Raw genomic sequence first — 20,524 nt, forward strand, 5'->3', positions numbered from 1 at the left:
ATCCTATCTCCAAGGAAGGAAATGATGTAGCCATTCTGAGGAACGGCCAAGTAGGAAAGCCATGGGTGCTTTTGAGTTAAAGTCATGAGATGAAAACAAATAAGCAAGCAAACAACAACAACAACAACAACAACAACAGCAAAATATGCATAGAGGCTAAAAGAAAATAAAAAGAAAGAAAACAGGACAGTGTTATTCAGATAAAAGGATATTGTGTTAGGATGAGCTTGTAAGTTCTGAGCATTCCATGGAGCTTATCAAGAAAATCTACATGTCTAAAACCTATTGCAGAGTATAATATTATACCAGATGTAGAGACTTAAATAGTTGTGACACCATTATTTCAGTTCCAGGTTTATTGACTAAAAATGATAAAACATCATAAGAGGTGCAATACTTTTTAAAGAACTTTGGCTTCTCAAATATAATACTCATTTGCTTTTTTCTATTGCTGTTTGCTGATGGAAAACCATGTGCAATTTGCAGTGTCCTTAAGCCTCGTAATCGATCTACTTGAAGGATAAGAGACTTTGAAGGAAAATTTGTGGATTGAAGGCAATCTAAAAAAAGTATCTTTGAGTTTCTTAGAGATTGTTTGTGTCTCCGTGATAATAACGTCTAGATAGAGTGCTGTCTAATGCTGTAGCCACTAGCCAATAAGTCCTGAATGTCTTGTTCCCTGATTTGTGATATCTCTATATATTAATCTAATAAAATGATTCATTCCAAGATATTATAACTATGTTTAGTTGGGTTAATTTCATATATTCAGACTTCCCTGGCAACACCCCTGTTCCAGAGGAACAAACTCACTTTCCTGGGAACCTGGAGACTTGTCAGAAGCTGGCTGCCTCAAACACAGATTTCTGTTTTGTCTTTTTGTTGTTGTTGTTATTTGTGACTTTAAGAATTCAAGGGACTTTTGTTTTTGGATCCATAATATGACTGTGCTGGTTTCAGTATGAAAATATTTTAATTTTCACCAGTTAAATTACATAATTTTCCAACTAAAATAGCACTCTGTTTTCCCAGAGCTTCCCTTATTTTCAAGTTTCCCTGTGTATCCTAGTTTGAAAAGTCGTCTTTATTTTAAAGACAATATGGATATTCTCATAAGCTGGGTAAACGTTGGGAAGGGTACTTTCACCAACAAATATTCAGATGAAGACTCATGGAAGAGTAATTCAAAGTAAAATATATATACATATATGTATGTATATATATTTATAATTATAACTATATATTATCCTTTTTTCTTTTTTTTTTTTTTTAGATGGGGTTTTAGTTTTTTTACCCCAGGTGGGGGGGAATGGTGCGATCTTGGCTCACTACAACCTCTGCCTCCCAGGCTGAAGCGATTCTCCTGCCTCAGCCTCCCGAGTAGCTGGGATTACAGGCACATGCCACTATGCCTGGCTAATTTTTGTATTTTTTTTTAGTAGAGACAGAGTTTCATCATGTTGGCCAGGTTGGTCCCAAACTCCTGATCTCAAGTAACCTCCCCACCTCAGCCTCCCAAGGTGCTAGGATTACAGGCATGAGCCACCACGGCCAGCTATTTATTCTAATTCTTTAAAAATAATTTTTAAACTGACATAAAATTATTATGTATTGTATACGACACGATGTTGTGAAGTATATATAACTGTTAATTATGTAGCTAATTAACATATGCATTACCATGCCTAGTTATAAATTTTGTTGTGAGTGCACTTATCGTCTACTCTCATAGTATTTTTTAAGAATGCAATGCATCATGCTTAACTATAGTCAGCATGTTATAAAATAAATCTCTTGAACTTATTCTTCCTATCTAACTGGAACTTTGTTTACTTTGATGAGCATCTCTCCCATCTCTCTCATCCTCAAATGCCCCAGCCTCTGGTAACCTACATTTCACTCTCTACTTTTGTGAAATGAACATTTTAGATTCTACATGAGTGAGATCATGCAGTATTTGTCTTTCTCTCCCTGGCTTGTTTAGCTTAACATAATATCCTTCAGGTTCATTCATGTTGTTGCAAATGACAGGATTTCCTTCTTTTTATGGCTGACTAGAATTTCATCATGTATATATATCACATTTTCTTTATCCATTTATAAACTGAGTGACACTTAGGTTGATTCCATATCTTGGCTCTTCGGAATTGTGCTTTAATAAATGCGGGAGTGTAAGCTATCTCTTCGGCATGCTGATTTCACATTCTTTTAATATTTACTCAGTAGTGGGATTGCTGAATCATATGATAGTTCTGGTTTTTTTTTTATGTTTTGAGGAACCTTCATATTATGTAGGTTGTTTATTTGCTCTGGGGATTGTTTCCTTTGCTGTATAGAAGTTTTTGAATATCAGGTAATCCCATATCTGTATTTTTGCTTTTGTTGCCTATACTTTTGAGGTCGTGTCCAAAAATATCATTGCCCAGACTGATGTAATGGAGCTCTTCCCTGTTTTCTTCTAGCAGTTTCATGGTTTTGGGACTTATATTTAAGTCTTTAATCCACTTCGAGTTGATTTTTGCACATGGTGTGCAGTAAGAGTCTAATTATATTCTTCTGCATGTACATATCTGCTTTTCCCAACACTGTTTATTTAAAAAGACTCCCCTTTCCTTATTATGTATTCTTGAAGACTGTGTTGAAAATCAGTTGGCTGTAAACATACAGATTTATTTCTGGGCTCTCTATCCTGTTCCATTGTTCTATTTGTCTGTTTTTATGCCAGTGTCATGCTGATTTGGTTACTATAGCTTTGTAAAATATTTTGAAGCTAGGTAGTGTGATGCCTCCAGCTTTGTTCTTTTTGTTCTAGATTGCTTTGGCTATTCAGGGTCTTTTGTGGTTTCATATAAATTTTAAGACTGTTTCTTCTAATCTGTGAAGAATGTCTTTGGTATTTTCATAGGAATTACGTCTCTAGGATTGCTTAAAATATTATGAACATTTTAACAATATTAATTATTTTAATTCATGAGCATGAGCTGTCTTTCCATTTATTGTATCTTTTTCAATTTGTTTCATCAATGTTTCATATCTTAATATATTTTTAATTATTATTTGTCTTCTCTTAATCTTCTTTTTCCAGTGCAGTGGTATCACAATGGAAAAAAGCCACAGTTTCTTTAATAACAACTAGTTCAAAGGCTCTGGACAGACTTTTGCTCTTTTCACCTCTCTGTAACTATTTCTTGATCATTTTTCTTCTTAAGTTTACATTTCACAGACACTCTGTTTACCCCTCCTTCCTTCCCTTCCTCCATTCTCCCCTACCCACTTGTCCCTTTGTCCCCTTCCCCCCTTCCTTCCTTCCATCCATTTCTAAATTTCATGGAGATTTATTAATAATTTTTATCTGCTTCATCCATCATCCTTTTAGTGTGTTCTTTGCCTATGTTTTGTTTTCTCCTCTGGCATTTGTGCATAGATGTCATGCTTTTTCTTTTTCAATTATTACTTGTACTATTTGCATTGGGTGAGTTGGGTTTTTTTTGTTTTTTTGTTTGTTTGGTTGGTTTTTTTTTTTTTTTTTTTGGAGCTTCTGGTTTGGATGGATGATTGGGCTTAGTGATTTGGTGTGCTGCTCTAAGTTTGACTTTCTCTCTGTTATCTTCAAGCTTTTTCTTAGCAGCACTCTCTTCTAGGTTTGGTTTTACTTCTGACTAGCAGGACACCCCTGCTTAAAGTGGAAGGCTTTCTGACATAGGTTTCCTTGTGCATAAAATAGTTTGTATCTCTTTAGCTGACTAAAATAAAAATTCTCTGTTTCCCTAAAGCTTAGCCCTATTTTTACTATACTTGGTAGCTCTTCTTCATGTATGATGGTTTGGACTTATAAATATCTAGTTTAGTCAAAGAGGGTATTTCTTTTACTGTTTCTCATCTTCCCTGTCATTTTCCATGGGTTTCAAAAAGATTGAAGAGCAGAGAAATTTTTTTTCTGTGTTACTAACATGGAAGTTTTTCAGTCATAGTCTTTAACTTGACCTCTGCCTTTAATTTATCTTCTTGTTCTTTCATGGTTCACTCTCAAACTGCCTGCCCAAACTGTGTGACTTCTCTGCCTTGCAAGCTTGCTCCATTTAGCTTAGAAGGTAAATTGCAAGCACTTCACAGGGGCCCCGCATGCCCTGTATGAAATGGCCCTTGCCACTTACTTCTCAAGTCCTTGCTCTTATTCCCCCTTTACATTCTAGCAATACCAAGTTACTTGTATATCTGATAGGATTCTATGCAATTTCACGTCTGTACTCCGTTTCACTCGCCTATTGCTGTTCTGCCTGGAGTTCTTCTCCTTTCTTACTTACCTAATAAACTCCTCTTTATTCTTCAGGCCCAGTTCAGATGATTCTTGCTTCTCAAAGCTTTCTTTCACACTTTTCATACCGATTCAATCTCTCTGTCCTCTGTGCTACCTCTTTAACTTCACGTATATTTTGATCATTATATATATTTTACATTATAATCAATCATTTGTTTACATATTTTTCTTTTTCACTAGATTATGAGTTCCCTGAAATTGTTCTTTGTGTCTCCATCACTTGGCACATGGCCTGGTAACAACAGGGTCTCAAGTAATAAATTGAATCAACATGAATGGAGAGATTCGAACCTGAATAATAATGATTTAGGCTTAATAGGAGAAATATTTTTCAATGCATGGCTTGAATTTTTGTTTTGTTTTATTTTGTTACATTTGAACAAAATGTAAAAAGTATCAAAATAAATAAAAGCAGAAACAAATATAAAATATTCTATAGCTAAAGGACTCATGATCAGAAAAGAAATGAAGAGGAGAGCTGTAAGAATGCTGGTAATAGTTTACATTATAAGGGCAGAGGCTTGCTCCAAGATAAAGTATACATGAGGAAAAATAAGCAGTCTGGGATAAAACCACATGTCTTTCAGGTGTGGTGAAAAGAATAACCAGGGAGCTTTCCTGCATTGCATGCCTCGTTGTCAGGTTTAAGATTATCTGTTCCTGGGATTCAACCTCTGTTGTTAAAATAACTACTTATATTGCTGATTTCAGAATATTTCTTCTTTTCTGAGCTAACTTTTTTCTTTCTTTCTTTTTTGAGACAGAGTTTTACTCTTGTTACCCAGGCTGGAATGCAGTGGCATGACCTTAGCTCACTGTAACCCCTGCCTTCCAGGTTCAAGCGATTCTCCTGCCTCAGCCTCCCAAGTAGCTGGGATTACAGGCACCTGCCACCAAGCCCAGCTAATTTTTGTATTTTCGGTAGAGATAGAGTTTCACCATGTTGGCCAGGGTGGTGTTGAACTCCTGACCTCAGGTGATCCACCCATGAGTGAAATCTTTATGCCCATTTCCAGCGATAATGGATGATGTGCACATCTCAGTAGTACAATGCAGTAACTTGTTTCAGTAAAAGGTGAAATACTGAGTGAAGATGGAAATACTCCATATGTCTTAAAATTCCACAAAGCCAGGCATATGGGAGACATTAAACGTGGAAACTCAACATGACTAATTTTCACAAAACACTCTGAAATTGATATTTTTTATCCACTGCCTGGACATACTGCAGAATTCATCCCCTTGGGACTCTAACGGAGCCATCTGGAATTTTTCAAATTTAATATCAATGCTTTGCTTTTGCAGAAAGGCAGCAAAGACCCTGCTTCACAAGCTCTCCACCTGAGACATTCAGTTGTCCATTGGCATGAATTTTGCTTTGTGACAAATTAATTGCAAACAATCCAAGACACATTTTTAATTACTTCTCATTGGCAAACACCAGGAGGAAAGATACTTCCTTGTGGCTGACTCTTATGACCTGAGCAGCTGAAGGAATTAGCTCATCTTCTTTAAAATATATGTGTTTTTTAGATTCAGCTTCTAATTTCATTTCACCTCTCATTCAATACTTGCCTCCCTCCTTTGTTTTTCCTAATTATTGAAGGAGAGTATGGGTGTGTCTGCTTCTGGGTACTTTTGATGTCCTTTGGCTCTGAGAATGTCCACATTATAACCAATTAGAACTTCAAGCACATTCTCTAGGACTTTTCCTTGCAGCTGGCCTAGGAGTAGGCAAACTTGCCTTAAAGATGGTTTAACAGTAACATGATGACTTTTTGGGAAGCTCCAGAATGTGTCAGTTTGAATATCAGTGTGATGGGACTGAGGTTAATTCAACTCAACAAATTTTAACTAAGGGCTCACTTGTTCTAAACAAGATATAGTCTTAGTTTCACGAGGGTTCCAACCCAGTGAGAAAGGCCTGTGTGTGGATAATACAAAAGAAGGGAATCCAATCGGAGGATAAATCAGCCCTACCCAGGGAGGCCAAGTGGCGTTTTTTGAGCAGCGTTGACTTAGGGATTGTGGTAGTTTCCGCTCACCACTACCCATGTTCATCTCCTAGAAGCTAATTTCCTTTCCACCAAATCTTGGGATTCTGTGGTTTTCATGTGAAAGTCTACTTTAAGAGGTTTGCTCAGTTGAAATAAAATTGATACTTTGCCACTCATTGAGGTTGGCTTTTTCTCCATTACCACTGTGTCTTTATACTTTACTGTTCACTCACATAATAAACAATAATATTACTAACCAGTAAATAAAATCATATCAAGCATCCCAAAATAGCTAAAAATTAGCTTCAACCATTTGTGCATTGACTGAATAATGATTGTTGCCCTGACATTTATCTTCATGTCTCATAAATATTAGTTCTAATAATTAGCAGCTTTATTGCCAAACTCCTGAGTTTATCTTTGGTCATTTCCCTGCTATGGACTTCATTGAGCCAATCATTCAGAGAAGAAGACTCCTTCAAAATAGGGGAAGTATGTTATATCTTGCCTTTCCCTTCATAATTTCAACAACTCTGAGTATAATATCATATGTCTCTCTTTCTCCCCAGAAAGGAATAAGTGTGAGTCAAAGTTGTAGTCTTCAAGCTGGAGGTGAATTCATCACCAAGCTTAGGTCTATATTGCTCAAAGTATTGCCATTAGTAGTCAACTGAGAGGAAGCAAGCCTTTTAGGGTTGATATGATTTTTCATTTGAGATATGATTACCATAATTAGAGTAGAACTCACATATAGTTTGCAGAAGTTGTTGATTTCCAAAAGTTCTGTGGAACCCCAGTGGTTGCCTTCTTGCCTCATGCTGTTTCTTCCAGGTTCTGAGACATAGGGCTGCAATTAGAGGGTCAGCTCACTCAAACGTTAAATTCCATGAAGAGTGGAAACAAAAACCAGTAATGATAAGGATGCATGCTATTCCTTTTATCTCCTACTCAATTTATACCGTTCAAGTAGATCTCTTTGTATTGACAGATACCCAATCTAGCTAGTGGTTTTTTTTTTTTTTTTTTTACATCCCTGGCATTTACACTGGATGCCTGTTCTTCGGCACCACATGTCAGAGGATTTCATCTATATTACATTTCTGTGAGTTCTCTTTTTTGTGTGGTAAATCTAGACTTAGCTAAGTTTTTGCAGCTCTAGAGCACCATGCATAGACTGACATTTTAGTAACCTGTAACATCCAACCAATCCAGGTAAGAGTTGGGAGCTGTGGATTGAAATATACCATTGCAATCAACACATTAATTACACTGTCTGCTATATTGAGTCTCCATTTAATTGAATTTGAGGGTTTAATTACTTTGAAATTATGCTTGATGATTGTCATAATTATCATATAAAATATTGATCATGCTTATTGTTTCCTTTTAGGTCACCAGTCTCTTCAGAAGATTATGGTAAGAATCATTTTTCTGATTTATACCAATTCAGAATTAAAACTTGATCCCTGGTCTTTGCAGTTCATTGTCAGAGCAAATAATTGTTTAAGAAAATGTCTCTTAAGATGTTGCTTTGTGGTTTTTGAACATGAAATGTCAAACAGTTTTAAAAACTTAAGTCACCCTAGCTGAATTTGATACCTTTCAAATCTCTTCCAACTAGTTTGGTTGACAAATATTGTAAAGCCTTCATTTATTCTGCCTGATTTCAGTCCCATCAGCAGAAACATTTTGTGGTTTTGGGCCAGTCCTATAACTTTTATGACTCAGATTTTTGTCTTTAAAATGGGAGTTTATGGTAGATATTCCTTACAGTCCATTCCAGATTGGACATTGGCGTCATGTTCCAATCACTCATTTGCAAGGAGCTTTCTAAGTCTGAAAGGAAGTCAAGCAGTAAGTGCTATTTGTTATTACCTAGTTGAGATGAGTTGTTTGCATTTTAAGAGATAGCTATTTCACTCAAAAAAGAAAATACCTAATTTTGTTCCATATCACCTTTGGAATTGTTCATTTATCCAGTCAGTCACAAAAATGTTTATTAAGTGGCTACAATGAGTCAGTTATTATACATAATTATGTTTTACAAATATGCTATATGAAACTTTGGTTTGGGACCCCTTTGTATCTTCCTTGGACTTTTGAAATTCTCCCATAATTGGTATCCATACCTCTAGATTTTCTTTTCCCTAGTTCAGTGAGTACCCAGCTAGCACCAAAATGATTATTCTATAGTAAAAATCTACCCCTATTGCCTCTGGAATGAAATCTTTCCAGCAGACCAATAATTGTGTTCAGCTTTCCAATATTGTATTTTAACATGGACTAGTAAGCACTAAATGATGGAATCTTTGTCTTCCTCCACTGCTTATAGTTTCATTTACCATCTTTTTCCTTCTCCTACCCAGGATCTATATTCCAGCTGTGTGGCACTACCTCTAATTCTACATCTAATTTCTGGAGCTCACCATCTTATCGCACCTCCCTGCTTTTATTCATACTGTTCTCTCTGACATATAAGAGAGAGCATATCATTCTCTCTTTTGCCATATAAACAGTTTCTACGCACCTCACCTCATCCTCTGTGAGGGCTTGCTGATCTGCTTATCATTGTGCCAAGTATTTTTTACATTCTAGGGTTTAATGTGCAAATTTCATGCTTTATTTACCTGTTTTCCCTAATAGACTATGAGTGCTTTGATATAGTTTCCAACAAATAGCAAACAATGAAAAAGTGTTTATTAAATGAATGAGTTCAGAAAAGGGAGGAGTTTTAGGCAGGCCTCTTCTACTGCCACATTGTGAAATCTGACTCAATACTGGTATGAAGTTGTATTATTTTCTATGAAGAATCATAGGGAAAATTATGTTCAGGCCCATTGCATCAGAATTAGGCAATCGACCACCTAATGGTAACCTGCTCTTATGTACTATTTTGCTGATTGCTGTTGGTATGACTAGGTGTTTGCACATTTATATAGGCCCTTGGCACTTCCATGTTCACATTATCAACTAGAAGCTTGTGCTTGGTTTTTATTTTGAACTTGGATTCCCCTTAATGACTTTTGATTGTCTTTGCCTTCCTATCTAAATAATTTATCCCCCATTCAAACAAAAATGGTGGATGAGGGAGACTTGTAAATGACAAGTTATAGTCCACTAGAACTTCTTAATTGGTTATGCAATCACAGGGGGCATATGGCAGGGTCCTTTGAAGTACTAAAAGATCACTACTGCCAGAAAGACTTGCTTGGTGTTAAGAGCACTTCAGAATTGATTATTTTGAGAACCTTATATGTGATTAGTTGAAGAAACATTATCGAAATTAGTGGGATATTATAATTTTATGGCTTCAAAAAATTTATTACATGTTCATACCTCTCATAGTTTGTTCTGTAACTTCCAAAAATAGTTCAAGTACATAATGCAAAATTATAGTGATGATTTACCTATCTTATCTAATTGTTCATAATTTTCTAGGCCTTATATTCTTGAAAAAATATCTTTTTTCTTTATTGCCAGGATTTTCTATCTACCACTCAAAATGCATTTTCTTCTGTTTATACATTTTTAAGAGTTCCCATGTATATGGCTAGTATAAAACCTCTTGAATGTCATAGCATCAATCTTACATATTATTTGTACACAATAATGGCATTGAAATACACTTGTAAGAGAGGTGAGAAGTAGCAATTTTTTTTCCTCAAATTTATTGGTAGAAAATTTAAGGCACATTGGGCAAATGGATTGTGAAATCAGAATATAAAACCCTATGTCTCTTGATTTTCTTTTTTGTTTGCTTTCCACGAATAGTCCTTGCTCTGTAATAACTAGTCACTTTGGCTCTCTCTAAGGCAAGAATTTATTCTTGGAAAAGTCTATTTTTTCATTGTCCAGTAATCCTGGCATTTTTCATTCCCATGGTACTCTTTCATAGAGTGCTTGAATACAGTGGCTTTGTCATTTAACTTATCTTGTTTGTTTTGTTTTCCTTATCTGTAAAATGGGGCTAATCATAAACTGCTTACCTCATGGGATTGTAGCAAGTTCAATTGAGAAGTCATTTGTAAAATCACTTTCTAATTTGTTAAAAGCACCCCAAACATAGTATTTCTCTAGCATCCAGACAGTAGAAGAGGAAGCACAAGTTTATCTGTGATATTTGCTTGAGATTATGATCCGCCCTTGAAAAGTTAAAAGCAGATGGGAGAGAATAACTGTTTCGTTCATTATCATTAAATTTTCTCTGGAAACCTTTCATTACATCAGGGTGAGGAGGAATAAAATGTTTAATACACCATTTAGCTTACAGTGCCAGAGTACAGGCTCAGTTGATGATTAGATGTGTGGTCATATAGAATTGGCAACACAAGGTCTAAATGACACATAAACTGTTTCTATATTTATATAATAGCGCATCAGGGTCACTAAGAATAAAGGCTAAATTGTATTGAGCGCTTATTATGCAGAAGCCCTGTGCTCAAGTGCCTCAACTGCATTATGTCCTTTCATCTTTCATGAATAACTCTGTAGTAGATGCATCGCTCCCAGTTTCACAGTTGCAAAAGCACGCTCAGAGTGCTTAAATAACTTGCTTAAGGTCAGATAGCTAGTAGGTGAGAGAGTTCATTTTCAGACCCAATTCTAACAGCCAAGCTCTTTTTTCCCCCCCATTTATTTATTTTATTGCATTTTAGGTTTTGGGGTACATGTGAAGAACATGCAAAATCGTTGCATAGGTACACACGTGGCAGTGTGATTACCAAGCTCTTAACTCTCTTTTATCCTCCATGTCCCTGGAAAACCAAAGACATGATTGAATGGATAGAACTATGGAGATAATTCTTCCCCCCTAACAAGAGTATATTTACTGCTGTGTAAGTAATTTCTTTTTAATGACAAAACAAAGCAGAACAAAAATAACAACTTCTTCCTCCTGCTGGCAATGATTTGTCCCTGTAGAAAAAGTAAATACCGATGTCACATTTTCTCATAATTAGTTAACCGAGTGAAACTGAAGCTTCAGGGAAACCTGCCATGCTAAACCCCAGTGGAAACATTACGTTTTAATGTTACATCTGGAAGCTGGAGTCCTACTCCTTGTCAGAAGATAAGCTTGGCAGTGATTGATTGCACTGTCCTCTGTGTTTCCTCTGTATTGAATGCCTATCACTTCATCATTTAAATTGCTCCTGGAGCCATCTCCTGGGCCCAGGCTGCTTCCCTGGCTCTGAGAGCTCGTCTTCTGTCACCTTAGCTTGCTTATTTTACAGGCTCCTTGGAATGCTGCCCTTACTGCTGCTACCTATGCCAGCACACTCAAGGCAGGTCATCTTCCACCTAATGTCGATTCATTTACAAAATAAAAGGCATTAGTTGCCTCTCAAAACAAAGTGCCAACGATGTACTCCATGCTCCCCTGGAACATCCGATGGAAGCATCCCACTCCTGTCCTACCTCCTAGACCTGTTGTCAACAACGGCTGTCACATTCTAAAGCAGCTTTTGTTGTTGCAACAGTAACGTAGTGGACAAGAATTGCAGTAATGGCTATCTGGAAATAAAATTGTCACAACTACAGTCACTAGTGTAAAGCATTCAAGAATGAATCTACTGCCAGGCTTGGAGTCAGCTGTACTTTGCAGTAGGTTATTGATATGGTTTGGCTGTGTCCTCACCCAAATTTCACCTTGAACTGTAATAACCCCCATGTGTCAATGGTGGGGCCAGATGGAGATAATTGAATCGTGGGGCAGTTTCCCCCATACTGTTTTCATGATAGTGAATAAGTCTCATGAGATATGATAATTTCATAAATGGGAGTTCTCCTGCACAAGCTCTCTTGCCTGCCATCACGTAAGACGTCCCTTTGTTCTGCCTTTGTCCTCCACCATGATTATGAGGCCTCCCCAGCCATGTGGAACTGGGAGTCCATTAAACCTCTTTCTTTTAGAAAGTACCCAGTCTCGAGTATATCTTTATTAGCAGCATGAGAAAGGATTAACAGTTATACAAAGAATCACACTGTGACATGGCCCAAAATCTTTGAGGCATCAATGACTATACCTCATCAATTCACTTTTCTTTCATGTATATTACTGAAACAGATACTATTCATAAAATATATGAAATGTATCTGCTCAATTTAAATATTGAGCAAGGGAACTACTGTGTCCTTGGCCGTCAGACTAAGAAGTAAAACATTATAGGAATTTGGGAGCTTCATGTAATTTACTTTCCTAATTATGTCCCGTTCCCTCTCCTTCAGGAATAATTACTATTCTCCCTTTTTGGTAATCATGTCCTTATTTCTTCTTATTGTTTTACTACATATGTGCACATCTTATATATGAATGTATATGTGGATATATAACTCATATATATATTCCTATATGTGTGTATTTGTGTGTGTATATATAGTTTTACCTATTTTGAATTTTACAAATTGAATCATGTTGTAATTTGTTTCTTTTATTCAAAATAATATTTCTTGTGATTCATCCTTATAGATGAGTGCCATATTCATTTCATTAATAGCTCATGTTGTATAGGTGCTCTATTGTATGAACATATAACAATTTATATATCCAATCTGCTAATGAATATTTACATAGATAACAGGTTTCTTGGGGGTTTGCTTGTGTTTTTATTTTGCTATTGCAAACAATATCACTATGAACATTCTCTTTTTTTGTAACTCTTTCTGGTATCCATGTGCAAGAATTTTTCTAGGACTTAAACCTGGGAATTGCTTAGTTTGTTGGTAGACTATACACACATTTAACTTACAGCATTATGACAAATTGTTTTGCTAGTGATCACATTAACATACACTCACAACTTAAGTGGGTGAGAGGTCCCATTGACCTGCATCCTCGCCAACACTTGATATTAACTGATTTGGAAATGTTTGTTAGTCTTGTGCAATATGAAATGGCATCTCATTGTGATTTTAATTTGTCATAAATGATTACACATTAGATCAAGCATCTTTTCATATACTTATGGGCCATTTGTGTTTACTCTTCTATGAAAGGTCTTTTATTTATTTCACTCACTTTTTACCACCTGGTTGTTTGTGTTCTTCTTGATGATTCATGAACTTTTTTATGTATTCTAGGTAAAAATTGTTTTGTTGACTAAGCGTGTTACAAATTTTCTCCAGTTTGTGGTTTATCTTTTTGAGCTCTTTTTGATGTCATCTGATGAATGATGGATACTCTTTATTTTACTATAGTAAAATTATTAAGGTTTTCTCTATGGTTTATGCCTTTGATGATTTTTAAAGAAATCTTTCAAAGTATAATCATAAAGATATTGTCTCATAAAATTTTTTTAGTGCTTTCTCTCATACTTAATAACTTAGAATTGATTTTTGTGGTTTGGTAAGAGGTAAAGGTACAGGTTTGGTAAGAGGTAAAGGTCAAATTTTATTTTGTTTGTGCTTGTATGCATAACCAGCTATTTTATTATCCTTTGTTTTTTTCACTGACTTGAAAACCCTGTAAACATGAGTCTCTAGGTTCTATTTTCTGTAATTTTGATCAATATATCTATTCCTGTCCTATTGTTTTAGTTGTTACAACTTTGGTATGAATCCTGATATCTATTAGAGGATATGTCCTGTAATTTTTTCTTCACGAGTGACATGGGATAATTGAGGTTTTCCTGTTTCATATAAATTATAAAATTAGCTTCTCAAGTTGTATGTTGAATTCTTTTATGAAAATCACATGAATCTATAAATTAGTGTAAAGAAAATTGATAATTTCATGATAATGCATCTTTCTATTCCACACCACATCTTTTTACATTCAATTGGCTCTTTAAAATGGCTATGAATAGTGTTTTATAATTTTCTTCATGAAGGGTTTAGTCTTTTTTATGTTAAGTATATTCCTAGGTACTTTATATTTTTTAGTGACAATTTGTATGTTGTATTTTTTTAAATTGTGTTTTCTAAGTGATCTTTGCTGGAATATTGAAATGCAGTTGAATTTTAAAATCTTGTTTATCAAGATTCCTGCTAAAGTTTTAAATTCATAAATTTTGTATGAAAGATCTTTTTGTGGGAAGAGAATTCTATATAGGCAATCTCATCTACAAATACAAATAATCTTGGTTTGCCTTTTACAATCATTATGCTTTTTATACATATTTCTGGCACTTTCTGCACTGGTTAAAACCTTCAGTGCAGTATTGACTAGTAATAGAGACAGTGAGCATCATTGACTTGTTCCTGATCCCAAAGTTGGTACCATCCACAAGAAGTTCACTGGCAGGTGGTCATGATACAGGTAGCAGTACTTGCTTTGTGGATATTCCTTTTAAGGATATTTTCCTTCACTCTAATTTATTAAATTCAACAGATGTTGAATTTTATTGAATACTCTTTTATTCATCTTTAGAGATGACATTTTTTCCTTTGGTATGTTAATATGGTGCATTTTACGAATTGATTCTTAAATAGAAAATATATTTCTGAGAAGACCTTAAATTGGTTATTATATTTACCACATTTATACATTGATAGATTTGATTTGCTAATATTTTGTTTCGCTCTTTACATCCATGTTCATAAGTGTGGTTAGCCTTTAATTTTCCTTTCTATTATGCAGCATGCGTACGACAGTCATAGCTTAAAATGAAGTAGGAAGGGTTTCCTCTTTTTATAGTCTCTGGAAGACTTTGCACAATACTTGAGTTACCTATTTATGGAATACCTTGTATATACTACTACTATTCTCATTTTACAGATTACAAACTGATTAAATGACTTGTCCAAGGCCACATGCCTATGGAGTAAAAGGTAGAACTAGGATGTGAACTCAGGTGATCTGGATCCAAATCCTTTTCCCAACCATTTCTCTCTACTGTCTGTCAAATCTGTCAATAGCATTGCTCATGTAATAGGAAATCACGATTCTGTTTGCTAAATAAAGACCTCATAATTGTATGAGGTCTTTTTATTGGGTAAAAATAGATTATTCAAGATGGGAATTTTTTATTCATGTAAGTAAGCAAAGCCCTTGGCACAGAAAAACAATTCAAAGGTATATTTTGGATCCACTTCTTGTAGCCCCACACTTCATAATCAAGAAAATAGGGATCCAATTTCCTGTCAATAACACTCATTTTTTATAAGGTAAAATTCTCAAAAGGTAGCTATTTCCTTAAAGAGATATTATAAGTAGGAGGATAATTATTATGACTATGATGACTGTGAATAAAGGTTAAGAGAGTTAGATATTGGCCAGGTGCTGTGGCTCACACCTGTAACCCTAGCACTTTGGGAGGTCAAGGTGGGCGGATCACCTGAGGTCAGGAGTTTGAGCCAAGCCTGGCCAGCATGGGGAAACCCTGTCTGTGCTAAAAATACAAAAATTAGCCTGGCGTGGTGGTACATGCCTGTAATCCCAGCTACTTGGGAGGCTGAGGCAAGAGAATTGTTTGAACCCAGGAGGCAGAGGCTGCAGTGAACTGAGATTGTGCCACTACACTCCAGCCTGGGCAATAGAGCAAGACTCCATCTCAAAGAAGTAAACTTGACTGATGTTATAGATGGAAATACGTGCAGATCTTTAATTACATTGCTAGGAAGAGCTTCCTATATTGTCCATCACAGTATGTCACTTTGCAATGACTTTGAGCTATCATTAATGTAAAGTTGCTAGAGTGCTGTTTTCTTGCCCCATATCAGATTTTTTCCTATAGAAAAAATTGGCTTTCTAATTAGATTCTAACATTTAGGGCTCATTTTTGGGGCTGTTTCTCATCCTGGTTTAGTTCATGTTGCTTTGGAGAATTATTTCTATTCTGCTTGAGGGGCCCTCTCTAGACCTCGCCTCCCTTGCCTTTATTCAGCCCTAAGGTTTCTGTCACCTCCTACCATGTCTCTGGCAGACACCTTTGTTGTCCTATATTCAGGTCTCACCTCAATGCTCATTAATTTCTGTGTGTTAGAACCACCTCCATAGATGCTAAGGACAAACAATGAATTTTCCTGACAACTTTAATGCCTATGACTTCTCCTTCCTTATTCACTTACTTTTTTTTTTTGAGTGTATTCCAATTTTCTTTCCTCATGGGTAGTGTTGCTCTTCTTATTTGACTGTAAACTCAATGAATAGAGACATTGCCCTATTCTGTGCTGTGCCCTGGCACAGAGCTGATTCTTTCTGTACAAGTCTTACTGTTAAATTTGCTGCAGTATGTGGTGTTGGCAAACAGAAACTTTCATTACACATCTTTGAATCCCATTGCAGCCTCATTAATATTGTTCCCTGTTGTAGAAGATAGGTCACTCCTGGTCTTTTTCCAAAGAGATTCAATTACTAATGTGTTGGAAAGATGGCCTTTTGTGGTGGTCTCACAGGGTGTTCCTTAAAGACTGTGTTTTGAAAGCAAAAGAATAAAAATGGTAGCATAATTTTTCTTAGTCTTCTTTTACAAATCTTAGGAAAACAGATAATTCACTGTTGATTAAAAAGAAAACAAAACTCCCTGGGCTTTCCAAAATCTGGTTATATTACTTTCTATGTGTCCTGATCCTGCTATTATCTGTCATGTCCCTTTACTAAATCTCACTATTGATTGTAATTATATAATCCTTTTGATTCTTTTGGCTTCTTTGGTATGCTTTGTTAGTGATAATTATCTAGTTATCTTTTGAAGGTTGATTGTAAGTGGGTGGAGGAGATGATTTTTTTTTTTTTTTTTTTTGAGATGGACTTTTGCTTTTGTTGCCCAGGTTGGAGTGCAATGGTGCGATCTCGGCTCAATGCAACCTCTGCCTCCCCAGTTCAAGCGATTCTCCTGTCTCAGCCTCCTTAGTAGCTGAGATTCAGGCATGCCCCACAATACCCTGCTAATTTTTTGTCTTTTTAGTAGAGATGGGGTTTCACCATGTTGGTCAGGATGGTCTCGAACTCCTTACTTCAGATGATCTGTCCGCCTCAGCCTCCCAAAGGGCTGAGATTACAGGTGTGAGCCACTTCGCACAGCCGAGAGAATATTCTTTATTAAAATTTACCTACAACATTGCGTTGGATTTCTTTTGGGGTTATAGAATATTTAAGTTAAAATATTAACACGTCGTAAAATAAAAAACTAACAGGAAAAACAAAAGGAGTTAGAAAAAGGAAGAAAGCTGATGTCCTAGTTTACTTTTATTTTGAGATGGAGTTTCACTGTGCCACCCAAGCTAGAGGGCAGTGGCCTGATCTCAGCTCACTGCAATCTCTGCCTCGCAGGTTCAAGCAATTCTCCTGCCTTAGCTTACTGAGCAACTGGAATTACAGGCATTGCCACCACACCTGGCTATTTTTTGTATTTTTACTAGAGATAGGGTTTCACCATGTTGGCCAGTCTGGTCTCAAACTCCTGACCTCATTTAATCCACCTGCCTCGGCCTCCCAAAGTGCTGGCGTTAAAGGCATGAGCCACCACACTTGACCACTAGTTTACTTTTAAATGGAAGGATGAGAAGTGGCCGTCAGACAAGGTGATGTGTCTGGCAACAAATGAAGCTATACAGTATTTAGGAATTGAGAAATTGCTGACTCTGGTCTTTGAGTAGTATTCTATGATGGCAGAATAAAAAAACTGAATTGTACCTATTGTTAAAAATTTCCTGTGTTTAAGATTTCTGCTGTATGAAATTATATGATCTGGGTTATACCAACACCCAGTGTAACCAAGAGGCTGGGTTGGTACACTGAAAGTTATTGTAATACAATTCTCCTGTGAGGATATTGTTACTACATTTGTTTTTAATTTGACTAGAAATCCTAATACTTAATCAAAAGTCTTCTCCTCTACCTATAGCTTGTTTTATCATTTTGGTGGCCTCTTGCAAACAACTGACTGGTGACTGGTTTCTCTGAATTACAGACTTACCCTAAACATACCTTATCATGATTACCAGTTGCAAAATGTTAGAATGTGTTGTCACTTCTTCAGTTGGTTCCTAGAAGGTTAGTCTTAGATATGTTACTTTAATCTGTGTGCTCTAGTACTTTGAATGCATTTTTTGTTTGTATTTTTGTTTGTCCAGCCTGTCAATTATAGCTACTTAGGCCTGGACTGTCCTGGATAGAGCTGTTAAAATATTCACCAGTCCAGCCTTCTTACAAGCTAATTAAGTCAACTAAGTGTTTCCTTAGTTACACTAGAAACTAAGGACATAACAAGTTTTGCCAGACTTGTTATGTCAATCCTGAATTTCTGGGTTCATTGTGGGTGCCCTAATCTTAGGGTGTGACTTTCTCAGCATCCTGTAACATCCATTCCCCAGCCAGCACAACTTTACATAATATTTATAAGAAGTTGGCTGCTGAAGCCTTTCCTTTACCTAGCAGGGCAACTTGATTTTCTACACCCTCCCTCACCCGAGCCAGAAAAGTATGGGATATGGAGATCACTAAAACTACATACCTTTGGCCTGACCAGGGAAATCTTTAGAAGGAAGGTCCTGGTAGTACCACCTAATGACCCCATAGTATTGTTTGACAGTCTGTGTAGCCAGATAAGGAGGCAGTGTAGTACCCTGCTAAAGAGACAGGCTTTCTCATGTGTCATAAATATTTCACACCCTGGGTCTACATCCTGCTTTTATTCCATGTTAGCCATGTGGTCTTGAGCAAATTACTTAATGTCACTAAACCTCAATTTTTTCATCCTGTAAATGAGGATGACAATAAGATTACATATCTAATAGGCTTATTGTAAGCATTAAATTAGGTAATATAGGCACAGACCTAGCACACGGTTTGCTTATAAACATCAGTGAAGGAAAGAGACAGTAGGAGAGAAAATGTGCAGGAAAGAGTGACAGCAACCATCAATGTCAGCTAGCCAAAATGGGCATATAGATTTTTTTAAATAAATAGACCTCATATGTCTCATTTGCATGGGTTTTTGGGATGATTAAAGTCTATAGTTTTCTAGGATTACTTGAAATACACATTTCCTGTGGGTTACAGCCCAATGGACAGAGAATGACTTGTATATTAGGCCATTCTCACATTGCTATAAAGAACTACCTGAGACTGGGTAATTTATAAAGAAAAGAGGTTTCATTGACTCATGGTTTCACAGGCTGTACAGGGCTCGTGGACAGGGAGGGCTCAGGAAACTTACAATCATGGCAGAAGGCGAAGGGGAAGCGGGCACATCCTACATGGCTGGAGCAGCAGAAGGAGAAAGCAAAAGGGGAGGTGCCACACACTTTTAAACAACCAGGTCTCATGAAAACGCACCATCATGAGAACACCAAGGGGGAAATCCACACCCATGATCCAGTCACCTCCCATCAGACTCCTTCTCCAACATTGGGGATTACAATTCAACATGAGATTTGGTGGGGATGCAGATCGAAACCATGTCAATTTGTATCATTCTGAGTAACTGTCACTTTTGCATGGTGGTAGGGTTGGCAATTCCAAAAGCCATGGTTTGGAGTCGCTTGCTCCTGGCCTGGGTTTCTCCATGGAGTGGGCTGTGCTTGGCTGCTTTCTAAGGCCTCTACTGCTCCAGACACTTACAGGCCTCTGAGCCAGGAGAGAACATTGAACAATGAAACACAGGTGGAAAAATTAAAAATACCACCTTTAATTTTTGGAAAGTATTTTGGAGATATTTGTGCCCTGTTCTCTAAGGAATTCCTGTATACATTTCTGCTTATGAATTCCAGTATACTGTTTCTGTTTGGGATGACAAATGGGGTTCCTGTTGCCACACCTTGCCACAGACCCACTTCTTGAAAAACACTAAAATCTACTTTGCAAGTCTATAAATACTGCAGGCAGGCAGCTTCTACATTCTTTGGCAAGGGAATAAAATACTATTTAACAATGCAGGTTCCAGCTTTTCTCCTGACAATGCAAAGTCCCAGTGATTATTGGAAAGGGAATTTGAAATCCGCCAGAATCCACTCAGTTTTCCTTGTCTGGTGATATTTCCATTCTATTACTCTCACAGGTGAAGACAATTGTTTCAGCCATTGAAAAAAAATAAAGAGTGGTGTTTTATTAGACCGAAAGAAAGTCATTTAAACCATGACTGTTACTGTTAACTGTTTGCTGTGTTTCTCTGACTGTGTGCCTCTCTAGTCACCCTGTCTCCCTTAACTATCCTATGGGCTTTTCCCCATTCTCACAAAGCATGGCCTACCCAAAACCATTCTTCAAGCATCTGATTTCCCAGCTGTCTTTCTCCAATTTATTTTCAACTCCTAGTTCTTTTTGGGGAAG

The 20,524-nt window shown here is 36.6% G+C and overlaps 1 protein-coding gene across 13 annotated transcripts in view; it reads left to right on the forward strand.

The window, feature by feature from the left end:
* Positions 1-20,524, forward strand: part of DGKI (diacylglycerol kinase iota) — a 445,403-nt gene that overhangs the window by 389,461 nt on the left and 35,418 nt on the right. For all 13 annotated transcript variants that reach the window (XM_032275881.1, XM_032275878.1, XM_032275879.1 and 10 more), the window contains one exon: positions 7,706-7,731. In XM_032275881.1, coding sequence (XP_032131772.1) covers positions 7,706-7,731 — 26 coding nt within the window. The remainder of the gene's footprint in view (positions 1-7,705; positions 7,732-20,524) is intronic.

Source organism: Sapajus apella, unplaced genomic scaffold (assembly GCF_009761245.1).
Source record: "Sapajus apella isolate SASKATOON/1434 unplaced genomic scaffold, GSC_monkey_1.0 scaffold7, whole genome shotgun sequence".
In the NCBI taxonomy this organism is placed as follows: Eukaryota; Metazoa; Chordata; class Mammalia; order Primates; family Cebidae; genus Sapajus; species Sapajus apella.